The sequence below is a fragment of the Phyllostomus discolor genome, chromosome 13, assembly GCF_004126475.2.
Source record: "Phyllostomus discolor isolate MPI-MPIP mPhyDis1 chromosome 13, mPhyDis1.pri.v3, whole genome shotgun sequence".
Lineage (NCBI taxonomy): Eukaryota > Metazoa > Chordata > Mammalia > Chiroptera > Phyllostomidae > Phyllostomus > Phyllostomus discolor.
This window is the reverse complement of record NC_040915.2, coordinates 4300187-4316749: the sequence shown is the minus strand read 5'-3', so window position 1 is coordinate 4316749 and position 16563 is coordinate 4300187. Positions and strand designations below refer to the sequence as shown.

Below are 16563 nucleotides of genomic sequence, written 5' to 3'. Positions count from 1 at the left end.
ATTTGCTGTACATTATCCTTGGGAAACATCATGGGCTGAAAGACAAGCATTAATCACTTGGGGACCATTTTGGTGGTTCTGTGTCAAACCTTATGAACCTGGAGAGATCAGTGGCTCTCAGCGCTGCATGAACGCCTCGCACCTCACATGCCTGTTGTCCTGCCCCTGCATCTTCCCTGGGGCAGCATTGGAAGAGTCTCACTGGGCCTCCTCACCTAGGAAAACACTGGGTAGTTCCCAGTGCACTTTATTTGCAGTTCATTTTCAATAACAAGATAATAAGTTTATATAGTTTAAATTTTCCAAGGAGTGAATTTTGAGTTGATTTATATTTTTAAGTGTGTCAAGAAATTTAAACCTAATAATTTTTATTATCTCTATAGTGCTTATTATCATGTTTCATCTAAGTTTGGAAAGTCTGAATTTTGATCTAAAGTGTTTCTCAAAAATGAATTTAGTAACACTCAGTAATCTCACCCCCCATATATTATATACAGAAAAATTTATATGTGTAAAAATTGTAATTATATACATGCTAAATAACCATTTATACACCTGAAACTCATATAATAATGTAAGTCAACTGTATTTAGTAAAAAGTGTTACATTTATAATCATAACAGTTATAAGAATTACTGTTAAAGCTTTGTTTATAATTGTAAAAATCTAATACAGTATTAATACAGTATTAATCTAATACAGTACTAATTGATATATGCTGTCCTATAGTGTATATCAAAAGTATAATAAATTCCAACAATAGACTTAACTCCAGGAGTTAAAGGGAAAGTGCAAAGTAAAGCTCTAAATCAATGAAGAGCATATCTTACATACATGATGTTAGACAAATAGAAAATATATGAATATATAATGCTAAGACTGAATTGCGCCCCCATAAATTTCTATGTTGAAGCCTTAACCTTAAGCTGTTTATGGACATAAGGCCTTTTTAAGAATATATATAGGCTGAGAGTTAGGGTTGGAAAAAGATATTTGAAGCAAATGATAACCAAAGAAAGCAGGTGTAGATTCATATAAAGAAGAAAATACTTTACTAAAAGTGGTCAAAAGGAAATTGAATCAGTAATTTAAAATCTCCCAATCAGAAAAGCCCAGAACCAGATGGGGTCACTGGTGAATTTTACTAAACAATTAAATAAAAGTTATTGCTAATCATTTTCAAACTTTCAAAGAAAATTGAATATGAAAGAACACTCCTAAACTCATTTATAAAGCCAGCATTACTCAGATACCAAACCTAATAAGGGCACTACAAGAACATAAACCTATGTTTAATAACTATGTCTGGTGCCAGGTGGGTACTAGAAATATCTGGGGGAATACTTTGTAAAGTATTTGATAGTCTAGCCACTATGTTGTATACCTGAAACTAATACAAAATAAGTTGACTGCAAACTGTAAGTAAAAAATATGAAAATAAAATTTCTGGGCTTTCTACTCTGTTCCATTGACCAATGTGTCTGTTTTTATACCAGTACCATACTCTTTTGACTACTGTGGACTTGTAGTATAGTTTGATATCAGGCAGTGTGATTCCTCCAGCTTTGTTCTTTATTCTCAGGATCACTGTTGCTATGAGGGGTCTTTTGTGGTTCCATATAAATTTTTGAAATATTTGTTCTAGTTCTGTGAAATATGCCATTGGAATCTTGATAGGAATTGTGTTGACTCTATAGATTGCTTTGGGCAGTATGGACACTTTAATGATGTTAATTCTTCCTATCCATGAACAGAGTATATGCTTCCACTTATTTGTATCTTCTTCAATTTCTTTTTTCAGTGTCTTACAATTATCTGATACAGGTCTTTGACATCCTTGGTTATGTTTATTCCTAGGTATTTTATTCTTTTTTTAAAGATTTTATTTATTTATTTTTAGAGAGGGAAGGGAGGGAGGGAGAAAGAGAGAGAGAAACATCAATGTGCGGTTGCTAGGGGCCGTGGCCTGCAACCCAGGCATGTGCCCTTACTGGGAATCGAACTTGCGACACTTTGGTTCGCAGCCCATGCTCAATCCACTGAGCTACGCCAGCCAGGGCTGGTATTTTATTCTTTTTGAAACATTTGTGAATGAGATTGTTTTCTTAATTTCACTTTGTTAGTTCATTACTGGCATATAAAAATGCAACTGATTTCTGGATATTAATTTGTATCCTGCTACTCTGCTAAATTCATTTATCAGTTCAAGTAGTTTCTTACTGGAATCTTTGGGGTTCTCTATGTACAGTATCATATCATCTGCAAATAATGAGAGTTTTACTTCTTCCTTTCCAATTGGGACGCCTTTTATTTCCTCTTTTTATCTGATTGCTGTTGCTAGAACTTCCAGTACTGTGTTGAATAAAAGAGGTGAAAGGAGACATCCCTGTCTTGTTCCTGATCTTAAAGGGAATGATGGCAGGTTTTGCCCACTGAGTACAATGCTGGGAGTGGATTTGTCACATATGGCCTTTACTATGTTTACATATGTTCCCTCTAAGCCCACCTTGCTGAGTTTTTTTTATCATGAATGGGTGCTGGGTTTCATCAAATGATTTTTCTGCATCTGTTGATATGATCATGTGGTTTTTAGCCTTCATTCTCTTGATGTGGTGAATCACATTTATTGATTTGTGAATGTTGTACCAGCCTTGCATTCCCAGAACAAATACCACTTGATCATGGTGTATAAGCCTTTTGATGCATTGACGTATTCAGTTTGCTAATATTTTATTCAAAATTTTAGTGTTTATATTCATCAGGGATATTGGCCTATAATTTTCTTTCTTTGTAGTGCCTTTATCTGGTTTTGGAATACGGATAATGCTGGCCTAGTAAAATGAGTTTGGGAGCCTTCCCTCCTCTTGAATTTTACAAAATAGTTTGAGATGAAGAGGTGTTAGTTCTTCTTAGAATGTTTGGTAAAATTCACCTGTGAAGCCCTCTGGTCTGAGGCTCTTGTTTGTTGGAAGTTTTTTGATTACTGCTTCAGTTTCACAAGGTGTAATCTGTCAATTCAGATACTCTGGTTCTTCCTGATTTAGTTTTGGAAGACTGCATGTTTCTAGAAATTTATCCATTTTGTTCAGATTGTCCTGTTTGTTGGTATATAGTTGTTCATAAAATTTTCTTACAATCCTTTCTATTTCTTTTGTGTCAGTTTTCATTTTCCTCTTTCATTTCTGATTTTATTTATTTGGGTCCTCTCTTTTTTGTCTTGATGAGCCAAGTTAAAATTTTGCCAATCTTGTTTATCTTTTCAAAGAAACAGTTCTTGGATTCATTGATCTTTTGTATCACTTTTTTGGACTATACTTCTTTTATTTCTGCTCTGATTTTTATCATTGTCTTCTTTCTGCTCACTTTGGGCTTTATTTGTTGTTCCCTTTCAAGTTCCTTTAAGGTGTAAAGTTAGATTGTTCATTTGAGCTTTTTCTTGAAACTCACACCTTTATAGTCAATTATATTCTATAGAGGGAGCAAGCACATACAATGGGCAAAGATAGTTTATTCAATAAATGGTGTTGGGAAAATTGGACAAATACATGGAGAAAAATTAAATTAGATCACCTTCTTAAACCACACACAAGAATAAATTCAAAGTGGATCAAAGACTTAAATGTCACACCAGAAACCATAAAAAATCCTAGAAGAAAACAGAGACAGAAAAATCTCATACATTGCTCATAGTAATAGTTTATCGGATTTATCTCCCCAAGTAAAGGAAACAAGAGAAAAAATAAATAGGACTACATCACTAAAAAGTTGTTTGCATAGCAAAGGAAACCATTAACAAAATAAAAAGACAACCCACAGAATGGAAGAACATATTTAGAACATATTTGCTAATACGTCTGATAAGGGGTTAGTATTCAAAATGTATAAAGTACTTACGAAACTCAACAACAAAAAACCAAACCACCCAGTTAAAAAATGGGCAAAATACTTCTCCAAAGAGAACATACAGATGACCAATAGACATGAAAAGATGCTCAACATCACTAATCATTAGAGAAAAGCAAATTAAAACCATAATGAGATACAATCTCACACCTGTCAGAATGGCTATCAACAATAAATCAACAAACAAGTGCCAGTGAGGATGTGGAGAAAAGGGAAACCTTTTGCATTGTTGGTGGCAATGCTGACTGGTACAGCCACTGTGGAAAACAGTATGGAGTGTCCTCAAAAAATGAAAAATGGAACTGTCTTTTGACCCAGTGATCCCACTTCTGAGAAATGAGATCTGTCCAGAAGGTATCCAGCCATGTACTATGAAAAAGAGAGACATTTATTGAAGAAATACAAGATACAAGAAACATTGTACATAGGACAATGATACCTCAGTCCCCTTCAAAGTAGGCACCTTGGGACCTCACACAGGTCTCCCAATCGCCATCAGCTGCCTCGTCGTGTTTTCCTGAATCTCATCAACAGTCTGAAATTTCTTCCCTTTCAAAGGTGATTTTAGTTCTGGGAAAAGCCAGAAGTCGCAGGGCACCAAATCTGGGCTGTAGGGATGCTGAGTCACCTGGGTGATTTGATGACTCTGTGCATAAGACATGATGCATGAGTGGGCACATTGTTGTGGTGAAGCTGCCAATCACCAGTTGCCCATAGCTATGGCCCTCTGAATTATCCGAATAGTTTGTGTAGAGGAATGTTCAAGCTTAAGGAAAAATTTGATGTAAATTCGTTGCTCTACTTGCTCAATCATTTTGAATGTGACAGCCACACAGCACACATGCTCACTTAACATTTTCTACCACCCTTACTGACTGGTACAGTGAAGTTGTCATTGTGCACGCATGCTCATTCCAGTTCACTCTCCTTGGCTGCCAGGTTACATTGATGTCATGCAAACTGTTCTCATTATATTAACAATAGCTGACTTTTTCCAGACAGACTTCATATATCCATAGAAACCTGAAACACTAATTCAAAAGGTTAAGCTCCCCTATGTTCATTGTAGCATTATTTAAAATCACCAAGATATGGAAACAGCCCAAGTGTCCATCAGACTGTTAAGAAGAATAAGTTATTCTTTTGTTCTAAGGATTCTGACTTTTTTATCAAGATGATATATTTCATTAACAGCTTTCTTTTGTTCTTCTTATCTGCCTCAAAAACATCTTTGCAACTCTTGCCATTTATATTTCTCACTTTCTCTTGCTCAAACTTGTCATCACTGACAGACTGATAGGAACCCAGACTGCTGGATGCAAAATTCAATTCGGGGCTTCTGCAGTCTCACCAACCAGCCACCTGACTGCAACCTAGAGAACACAGGGAAGGTGTAGAGAATGGCACGAGGCACAGAATAGAGAATGGCCTCTTTTGTGAATTAAATTTTGTGTTTTTTTTCAATAAAACGGGGTTAAACATAGAAGGAAACTGGTGCAGATTTCTTAAATATGGGCTGAGGCTCAGCTATGAAAACAGTGAAAATCCTGTCCCTAAGCTGGGCTTCCATCAGCCCATGCGCAACTCCCCGAATATGGGAGCATCTCTGCAGCCGGTCAGGTGTTCAGAACAAAGGGATGAGTATGGATGACCCATGGTCATGACAACAGTGTGGGGACTGACTGTGGGAGCAGGGGTGGGCTGGAGGAGAGCAAAGGGGGAAAAATGGGGACAACTGTAATAGAACAACAATATAATATTTAGTTAAACCAACAAACCAAAGCCAGTCAGTGCTACCTTTGCTGACGTTCTCTGAAGTGTGGTGATGATAGAGATGTGGAAAAAAGGGAATACAGTAATGGTTTTGTGTGTGGAAAAGAAACTTTCAGGAAAAATGGTATTGTGAAATAACATTGCATAAAGATGCCATAGCCTTCCCCCAGAACAAGAAAATATAAATCAGTTTATCTAAAGAGCTATTTGATTTTCTACAGAAGTAATGAGTTTATGTTTAATATAATGCTTTACATGTAATCAACCATGTAATTTTTTAAAAAGATTTTGTTTATTTTTAGACAGAGAGAAGGGAGGGAGAAAGAGAGGGAGAGAAATATCAATGTGTGGTTGCTTCTCACACGCCCCCTACTTCAGACCTGGCCCACGACCCAGGCTTGTGCCCTGACTGGGAATCAAACTGGTGACCCTTTGGTTCCTAGGCTGGTGCTCAAACCATTGAGCCACACCAGCCAGGGGTCAACCATGTAATATTTAACAAAACTCCCCCAGGATGGACATCAGTCTGTCCCACTGTGCATTCTTTGATAGGGGGCCACAAAAACAGCTGAATGCGCCAGAGACTCTATCTCAATCCTGTTCTCTGACAATTTTATCATTTCAGGATCCTTCCCTCAGCTCATTGAGGCATATTCTCCAGGGCAAAAATTATTTTAAACACAGTAAGTTAGGGGTAGAAATCCCTCTAGAATATTTGTTTTTATACACTTAGCCCCTGCACTAATTATCTATGTTAAGTATCTCGGGTCTCAGAGGATCCAAGAAAATAAATCACAGGAGGCCCCTCCAATGTCAACAAGCGCTCTCTTTCCCTCTTGGCTGAGTTCAACTGGTCCTGCCCTCTCTCTGCGGAACCCTAGGCCCTCAGAGGACAGCCTGCATCCTTCCAGCCCAGGTCTGAACACCCCAAGTGCCAGCTCCCTGCCTCTACCTCCTCCTCCTTTCACCTCGAGGTAATACGGGTGGGACAGGCCAGGTTACATGCATTTGCCCTTTCTTTAGCACCAGTTTATAATGAGCAAACAATGTGTAAATTGTGCTAATTCCTCATCTAGAGGTGAGGAAGTGGAGGCTAAGTTGTAATGGGCCTGGATCACTGTTAAAGGTGGGAGGCAGGATACGAGTCATGACAACAAACTTCTCTTGCCATGCTGACTCTTGTGTACTGTTGTGTTTTGCTTTTGCTTGTTGTTTAATCCTGAAACCACTATGTCTGTGACTGACAGAACGTGGATTCAGAAATATTCACTCTAGTTAAAAACACTCAGCTCATTTCCTACACCAGACATCCAACCTGGGGACATGGTGCCCACCCCCTAACCAACACTGACAGCTCCATCCCCTGGACCACACTACTTTCTCCATGTTTTATTAGAATTAGCCTGTATTTACTACTATTGATCACAGTCTCAGAATGGTTACAAACTATTTATTTAATAATCTCCTGTAGGTGTTTCCAGGATCTATCATCAAGCTTAATAATGTCCGGTCCCAGGATTCTGTCCTCTCTCCTCTTGAAACTTGGCGTAATATTTGCCCATCTTATCCAGTGGTACTTTTTCTGATCCTCAGGGTTTGTCCACAACTGTGGACATTTGCAAGTTAAATTAATATACTGTGCTGTCATACCTTTGAGTGTAAAAAAATAAGTATTTCAAAAAGTGCAAGGTACTCATCCATAGGTACTCGGCAAGATGGGGCTAAAATGCTCCCTGCTTGGTCTCATTTTCCCAAAACAGACTGATTGTGTGTAACAGTGATTCTGTTACATCCTGTATACTTTTATTTTAAATACAAATAGAAATATTTTAACTTTTAGCATTTTTCAAAAATCTTAACTCACCTTTTTCTCCCTAGCCTCATGAAAGTACTTTTCCAATTTCATGGCATTTGTTTTATTAAATCCAGTTTACATATGCTCTTTGTTGAGTAAAATATCCTTCCAAATTTGAAGCATATGAAAATACTTACTGTAGCAAACTTTGCATTCTAAAGTAAAAAACAAAACAAAACAAAGAAAACCCCGAGATGAAGAGGATAGAATGAGGAATGCGGGGAAGGGAGAGAAAGGCAACATATAAACAATAAAGCCATAATGCAGGATTTAGGAAAGAAGTCAACCTGCTGGTCACATCAGACCAATTTTCCTGTGGAAACCCACTGCCGGGGAAACACCTAACACCGCTGTTGTCAAACGGAGACACGATCGCGGTGCCAGAACACCGTCTGCCGCACAGGGCAGGCGCCGCCTCTGGGCAGGCAGCCTCCACTTCTGAGCGCGGCAGGTAAGACTGCTTCCCCAAGACATCATCTTAGTCAAGCCCCCTAAAGATGTGTCTTCTCCACAGAAGTGTGAGAAGCAAAGAAATTCCCCCCAAATAACCTTATATTTAGTTAGTTGGTCAGTTGTTCTAAAAAGCAAATTAAGTAAAAGTTGAAGGGGCATCCATAATTCATATCAACTATGAACAAGAGTTCAAAAGAAGAGAATAAAAAAATCTGCCAAATCAAAAATAAAACCTAGGTGCTCAGCATCGCTGCGACTCAGGGCAATGCAAATCCAAACCACAGTGAGCCCTCATCTCACACAGCTCTCGTCAACAACACAAGACCTAAGATGAGCTGAAGGACAGACTGGTGCTAACAGGCTGGCCACAGGGATGAAACTTACAGCACGGGGAACAGACTCAGTCCCTATCATAATAACTAGGCACAGGGCCAGGCAGGGACCGGAAATATCAGGGGACCAGTCTGTAAAGTGCGGGACTAACTGCTATGCTGTGCACCTGAAACTAATACAGAGTAACACTGAATGTAAACTGTAATTGGAAAAGTGAACAATGAAAAAGAAAACCATACATATATTTACATATTGGGAAAATAGTTTTATTTTAAAAAGTATATATTCGTATAGGAAAATCTTTAAAAAGATATACAACGAAATGTTATGTTGGTTAACTCTAGGTGGTAGAATTTTTTGCTTTAAAGATATTGCTTAGTTTTATCTTATCATAGGTCTGAAAACATGTTTTACTTGAATGATGGAAAAGAGAAAGCAATAAAGCAGAAGGTTTTTTTCTTTGTTTTTTTAAAAATGTTTCTTAAAGATCATTAAGCAATTATTTATTCAGGATTTCTTTTTTTTCTTTTTTTAGATTTTATTTATTTATTTTTAGAGAGGGAAGGGAGGGACATAGAGAGAGAGAGAGAAACATCAGTGTGCAGTTGCTGGGGGTCATGGCCTGCAACCCAGGCATGAACCCTGACTGGGAATTGAACCTGCGACACTTTGGTTCGCAGCCGCGCTCTATCCACTGAGCTACGCCAGCTGGGGCTGGTTTTTTTCTTTAAAGATGTGTTGGCAAGGATGTGGAGAATAGAGAACCTTCATGGCAGCGTTGATGGGAGTGTGAACTGGTGAGCCACTGTGGAAGGCAGTGTGGAAGTTTCTCAAAAATCAAAAATAAAGGGCCACATGACCCAGCAATTCCACTTCTGGGTATTTATACAAAGGAAGTAAAACCACCGTCTGAAAGAGACACCTCCACCCCTGTGTTCACTGCAGCATTATTCACAGTTGCTAATGCATGGAAACAAACTAAGTGTTCATTGATTAATGAGTACATAAATTTGAGAAAAAAATATATGAAGAAAATGTATGTGTGTATTTATGTAATGAGAGAATAGTATTCAGCTATAGAAAATCCATGTATGATAACGTAGGTGAAACGTTAGGGCGCCATGATAAGTGAAAGAGGGCAGAAAGCAATATACTGATCATCTCACTTTAAAAAGTCAAACTCAGAAACAGAGAGTGGAGCAGAGGTTACAGGCGCTGGTTGGAGGAGGCGATGGGGAGCATGCTGGTCAAACAGTCCAAACTGCCAGTTAGATCATAAATGCTTTCTGGGATCTGATGCACAGCATCGTGATTACAGTTAACATTGCACTGCATACTTGGAAGTCGGTGAAAGAATAGATCTTAACAGTGATATGTGCTGGCCAGTATGGCTCAGTTGGCTGGAGCACTGTCCTGTAGACCAAAAGGTCGTGGGTTTGATTCTAGTCGGGGTGCATACAAGAAGGCAGCTGATTGGTGTTTCTCTCTCATATCAATGTCTCTCTCTCTCTCTCTTCCCCTCACTCTAAAAGCAATGAAAAATGTCCTCCATTGAGGATAACTTTAAAATTATACACACACACACACACACATGTATATGTATATATATATAATCTAGGGCTGGGAGAATGAAAAAACTGGTATACAGGAATAGGTATTATTTCTACGTAGTTACTGTTAGTAGTGTTAATTTTTCACCAATATTGATACCCAAGCTTGAGTAGAGGTTCCTATTTAAATACTGAGCCTGGGACTGCAATTAAAAGATTAACTCAGGGTGCACCCTAGGCAGTCAGCCTGATTCTGACTTCTGGAGAGGGAATCTGTCCACCTTTCTGAGGCTATCCCCTTCCCTCTAATCAGTCTCACTTACCCTACCTGCAAAAAAAAAAAAAATGCAGTAAGTTTTCCTAAAAAAAAAAAGTTACTCTGACAAACATCTGTGACACTTCTGACTGATATGTGACTATTCTGACCATGGCCCATCCCAGTAAAATTTTGCACTATAGAGGTAAATGGGATAGTTTGAGAAGTACAGACATTAGTGAGAGAAATGTATTTGCGTACTGTGGTACTTGGGCTCCTAAATGGCCCCACGCTGCAACCATCTGTCTGGCCTCCTTGGGGAGCAGGAAAGCAGGGAGGGATGATGATGACTGCACTGAGCACAGTGAAGGGGTGGAGGGAAGGCTCACCGCACTGCTGGATGAGCATCAGTGGAGTTTGGGAGGCACCAAGTTTGAGAGACTGGCAGAGCGTTCCAGAAAAAGTCTCCTGTAAGGGGTAGGGATTTGAGAGGGAAGGGAACGTAAACATCTTGAAAATTCACAGCTTATGGGTATGAAAAAGCATCATTTTAGAAAGAATTTGAGGGAAACACACGAAAAATTTTTAAATGAGTTCTAAAAGGAAAGAAAGGGTAAAACAACAAAGAAGTAAAAATAAACTCAGTGAAAGCTAGGAAGACAAGAGTTAGAAGAAAAAGAGAGGATGCACAAAGTAAACTACCAGCTTATGCCTCTTCCTCCAAAGAAAAAGTCCCTATTGCGGTGTGACTGAAACAGCACATTCCTGCCGCCAACCCGTCTGAGCACCCACGTGTCCTCAACCCACTGGACTGGAAGGAAGCAGCAGGTAGTGTTTTCTTTACAAACTTCTTTTTAAGAATGTGCCTGCCTGGCCAGGTAGCTCAGTTGGTTGGAGTATTGTCCTGTACACCAAAAGGTTGTGGGTTCCACCCCCAGTCAGGGTGCGTATGGGATGCAACTAAATGATGATGTTCCCCTCCCCCTCTCTCTCTCCCCCTTTCCTCTTCCTTTCCTCTGTCTCTAAAGTCAATAAACATATCCTTCAGTAAAGATTTAAAAAAGTAAAAAAATAAAAAATGAACCAGACTCAAAGGATTATAATGCCCCTTTCTTTATGACATGAGAGCCATGCATTTTATAAATCAACTGAGAGAGAGAGAAAGAAGGATGGGGGGGTGGAGAGAGGGAAGGGGGAGAGAGGGAGAGAGAGAGAGATGGACCAAGAAGGGAGAAGGGGAAAAGAGAAAAAGAGAAGAGAAAAAATAGGAAGAGAGAGAAGGAGAATATGGATATAGATAAAGACAGTTTTTATCTTCATTTTTAAAAGAGGAAACAGAAACACAGAGAGCTTAAGTGACTTGGCCACAGCCATAAGTGACTGAGAATAAACTCTGTTTCTTCTCCAGAGTCTGCAGACCACACTTTTAAGAATTTATAACAATTATAGGGATTATCCCACAGACATAGTTGAAGGTTTGAGGGTGTTGCTATGGAGTGATGGAAGCATAAAAGTTGTGTTTGTCCTCTTAACCTTGTCTGTTGCAGCCAAACAGGAGGTGGAAGCCATGGAAGGAGCAAATGTAAGTTTCCCCAGCACAATCGTCTTGTTGGGCTTCTCAGATCGCCCGTGGCTGGAGATGCCCCTCTTTGGAGTGGTGCTGGTGGCCTATGTCCTCACTCTGATGGGGAACAGCTCCATCATCTTTCTCTCCGCAATAGATCCTAGACTTCAGACTCCCATGTACTTCTTCCTGGACAATCTATCAGTGCTGGACCTTTGTGTCACCTGCACCATTGTCCCCCAGCTGCTGGCCAATCTCTGGGGACCGGACAAGACAATTGCTTCCTGGGGCTGCTTCACCCAGGCCTACCTCTTCCACTGGACAGGGTGCACTGAATGTGCCCTGCTGGCGGTAATGGCCTTTGATCGCTATGTGGCTATTTGCCGGCCCCTCCGGTACACTCTCATCATGCGTCCCCAAGTGTGTGTACAACTGGCAGCTGCCGCCTGGTGCAGTGGCCTGGCCAATTCGATGCTCCAAGCCACGCTCACACTTCAGCTCCACCGCTGTGGTCACCATACACTAGACCACTTCTTTTGTGAGGTGCCTGTTCTGATCAAGCTGGCCTGTGGTGACACCACTGCCAATGACCTGTCCCTGGCTCTGGGAGCCATCCCCTTTGCACTGGTGGCCCCCTTGCTCGTACTCTTCTCCTATACATTCATTGCCAGGGCTGTGCTGAGGTTGCCTTCAGCTCAAGGAAGGTACAAGGTGATCAGTACTTGCAGCTCCCACCTGGTGGTAGTCCTCATGTATTTTGGACCAGCCATCTACATGTACCTCCAGCCTCCTGCCAATAGCACTCAAGCCAAGTTCATGTCCTTCTTCTACTGTGTAATCACCCCACTGCTCAATCCACTTATCTACACCCTGAGGAACAAGGATGTGCAGAGAGCATGGAAGAGGATTCTGCAGCCCCAGGGAGTGGTCAAGTCCTAAAAAGGTTAGGAGTCACAAAAAGCCAGGTAACCCTGGCCTGCCTCCTTGAACAACCATGTACAACTGAATGAACACAGGAAGGTCTGTGTTTCCAAGTGAGAGACTATGAGCTCCAGGAAGAGTCCCCATCTATTGATATTGACTGCCTTGATGTCTAGAGAAATGCTTCCAACTATGACAGTTAGTGGTGGGGGCGGGTTAGGAGGTGAAGGAATTGAGCAAAAAGGAGAAAGGACTCATGGATGTGGACAACAGTGTGGCAATTGCTGGGGGGAGGAGGGTATAAAAGGACTAAATGGTAATGGAAAAAATACAATAAAGATTAAATAAAAATTTTCAAAGGAAGAAAATAAAATCTTTTTGTTTATTGAGACAAGAAATTAAGAAAGACACAAATAAATGGAAGTGTATATAGTGCTCATACATTGGAAGAATTAACATCATTAAAATGACCATTCTGCCGAAAGCAATATATAGAGTCAATAAAATCCCTATCAAAATACCAATGATATATTTCACAGATATAGAACAAATATTTCAAAAATTTATATGGAACCATAAATAATCCCAAATAGCCTCAGTAATTTTAAGAAAGAAGAACAAAGTAGGAGCGATCATAATACCTGACAAAACAGTCTGGTGCTGGCATAAGAACAGACATGTCGACCAATGGAACAGAACAGAGAGCTCAGAAATAAACCCATGTCAATATGGTCAATTAACATTTGACAAAGAGGGCAGGAACATAACATGGAATAAAAATAGCCTCTTCAATAAATGGTGTTGGGAGATCTGGACAAGAACATGCCAAAAAAAAAAAAAAGAAAAAAAAAACTCGACCACCAACTCACACCATACACAAAAATTAACTCAGGGACTCAGGGTAAATAAAGGATTTATATATAAGTCATGACACCATAAAAGTACTAGAAGAGAACATAGGCAGAAAATTTCCAGATATCCCACACAGCAATATTTTCAACACAACCCCTAGGGAAAGGGATATAAAGGAAAGAATAAACAAATGGGACTACCTCAAACTAAAAAGCTTCTGCATGGCTAAAGAAAACAACAAAATGAAAAGGTAACCAACTGTATGGAAAAATATAATTGCCAGTGTACCTCAGACAAGGGTTTTATCTCCAAAATATATAAAGAACTCACATGACTCCACACCAGAAAGACAAACAATCCAACTAAAACATGGGCAAAGGACCTGAACAGATACTTCTCCAAGGAGGACATACAGAGGCCCATAGACATATGAAAAAATGCTCAACATCTCTAGCCATCATTAAAGCCACAATGAGATACCACTTCACACCAGTCAGAATGGTCATCATTAACAAATCAACAAACAAGTGCTGGCTAGGCTGTGGAGGAAAGGGAACCCTAGTGCACTGTTGGTGGGAATGCGGACTGGTGCAGCCACTGTGGTAAACAGCATGGAGTTTCCTCAGAAAACTAAAGTTGGAATTGCCTTTTGATCCAGTGACCCCACTGTCAGGATTATACCCTAAGAGCATTAAAACACCAATTGAAAAAGAACTTATGCACCTCAATGTTCATAGCAGTTCAATTTACGATAGCCAAGTGCTGGAAACAGCCTAAGCACCCATCAATAAAAGAGTGGATCAAGAAACTGTAGTTCTCTTTTTTGCAATGGGTTTGCCACCAGAACACAGATGTGAAGAAAACCACCACTAAATCAAAGCCAAAATGGGAAAAGAAAAGACTCATATAAACATTGTGGTCACTGGACACATGGATTCCAGCAAGTCTACCACCACTGGCCATCTGATCCACAAACATGGTGGGATCGACAAAAGAACCATTGAAAAATTTGAGAAGGAGGCTGCTGAGATGCGGAAGGGCTCCTTCAAGTATGCCTGGGTCTTGGATAAACTGAAAGCTGAATGTGAGCGTGGTATCACCATGGATATCTCCCTGTGGAAATTCAAAGCCAGCAAGTATTATGTGACCATCATGGATGCCCCAGGACACAGAGACTTTATCAAAAACATGATTGCAGGCACACCTCAGGCTGATTGTGCCGTCCTGATTGTTGTTGCTGATGTTGGCGAGTTTGCAGCAGGCATTGCCAAGAATGGGCAGACCTGTGAGCATGCCCTGCTGGCTTACACGCTGGGTGTGCTGATTGTTGGTGTTAACAAAATGGATTCCCCTGAGCTTCCCCACAGCCAGAAGAGATATGAGGAAATTGTTAAAGAAGTCAGCACCTGCATTAAGAAAATTGGCTACAACCCTGACACAGTAGCACTTATACCAAATAATGGTTGGAATAGTGACACTATTCTGGAGCCAGGTGCTAACATGCTTTTGTTCAAAGGATGGAAAGTCACCTGTAAAGATTGCAGAGCCAGTGGAACCATGCTGCTTAAGCTCTGGATTGCATCCTGCTACCAACTCATCCAACTGACAAGCCCCTGTGTCTACCCCTCCAGGATGTCTACAAAATTGGTGGTATTGGTACTATCCCTGTGGGCTGAGTGGTGACTGGTGTTCTCAAAGCTGGCATGGTGGTCACCTTTGCTCAGCCAATATCACAGCTGAAGTAAAGTCTGTTGAAATGCACCATGAAGCTTTGAGTGAAGCTCTTCCTGGGGACAACGTGGACTTCAATGTCAAGAACATGTCTGTCAAAGATGTTCATTGTGGCAATGTGGCTGGTGACAGCAAAACTGACCCACCAATGGAAGCAGTTGGCTTCACAGCTCAGGTGATTATCCTCAACCATCCAGGCCAAATCAGTGCTGGATATGCACCTGTGCTGGATTGTCACGCAGCTCATATTGCTTGCAAATGTGCTGAGCTGAAGAAGATTGATCATCATTCTGAGAAAAGCTGGGAGATGGCTCAAAGTTTTTGAAATCTGGTGATACCAGATTGTTGATATGGTTCCTGGGAAGCCCACATGCATTGAGAGCTTCTCTGACTATCCTCCTCTGGGCCACTTTGTTGTTCGTGACATGAGACAGACAGTTTCTGTTGGTGTCATCAAAGCAGTGGACAAGGCGGCAGCTGGAGCTGGCAAAGTCACCAAGTCTGCCTAGAAAACTCAGAAGACTAAGTGAATATTATCCCCAACACCTGCCACCCCAGTTTTAGTCAGTGGTGGAAGGGCGGTCTCAGAACTGTTCATCTCAATTGGCCACTAAGGTTTAATAGTAAAGGACTGGCTAATGATTACAATGCATCATAAAACCTTGAGAAAGAAAGGAGAATATTTTGTGGACCATTTGTTTTTTGTGTGTGTGGAAGTTTTTAAGTTACTAGTTTTTAAAATCAGTACTTTTTAATGGAAACAACTTGACCAAAATCTGTCACAGAATTTTGAGATCCGTTAAAACAAAGTAAAAAAACCACAACTGTGGTTCATTTACATGATGGTGTTACAGAACACAACAAGGGGGGCCTGGGACAATATACTATTATTGAAAGAAGGCCCCGGGTCCATTATGTCCGCCGCCAGAGGAAAGATGTCTCTCAATGCCAGAGATTCATGAAAAGGAAAGGAAATGTTTATTTAATGCTATACTAACTTAAAGTAGTGACCTAATGTCTTTACCAAAATCCCCAAGTCCCTTAAAATGCCCACAAACAGACACAGTCCTTCCTTCCTTCCCCCTTTGCCCAGTCCAGAGTACCGTATCTCAGGAAAGGAAATAGAAGTCCATGGCTTAGGTAGTCTTCTGGTTCTTCTCAGTGCCGCGTGGTTCTCTTCTCAGGGCTGCAGGAGTCTACACTCCCTCAAGTACGCGTGCTTCTCCCTCCTAAAGCAGCATGGTTCTCCTTCCAGGGCTGCCGCGTGGTTCCCCCTCTCTCAGGGCTGCAGGAGTCTCCACTCCGTCAAGTCCGTGTGGTTCTCCTCCTCAGGGCTGCGCATGGTTCTCTTCCTCCTAAAGCAGCATGGTTC

General features: G+C 40.7%; 1 protein-coding gene and 1 pseudogene across 1 annotated transcript; both read left to right on the top strand.

Annotated features, from left to right (window-relative positions):
- The first annotated feature begins 6486 nt into the window (after positions 1-6486).
- On the top strand, positions 6487-12834 carry LOC114510360 (olfactory receptor 15-like). Its single transcript, XM_028528980.2, has 2 exons — positions 6487-6650; positions 11671-12834. The coding sequence occupies exon 2, from the start codon at positions 11691-11693 to the stop codon at positions 12624-12626; it is 936 nt and encodes a 311-aa protein (XP_028384781.1). The 5' UTR covers positions 6487-6650; positions 11671-11690; the 3' UTR covers positions 12627-12834.
- Positions 12835-14305: 1471 nt separating this feature from the next.
- LOC114509810 lies at positions 14306-15717 on the top strand (annotated as a pseudogene).
- The last annotated feature ends 846 nt before the right edge of the window (positions 15718-16563 follow it).

Coding starts and splice junctions, on each gene's coding strand:
- LOC114510360 (XM_028528980.2), top strand. CDS start 11,691: ATGGAAGGAGCAAATGTAAGTTTCCCCAGCACAATCGTCTTGTTGGGC.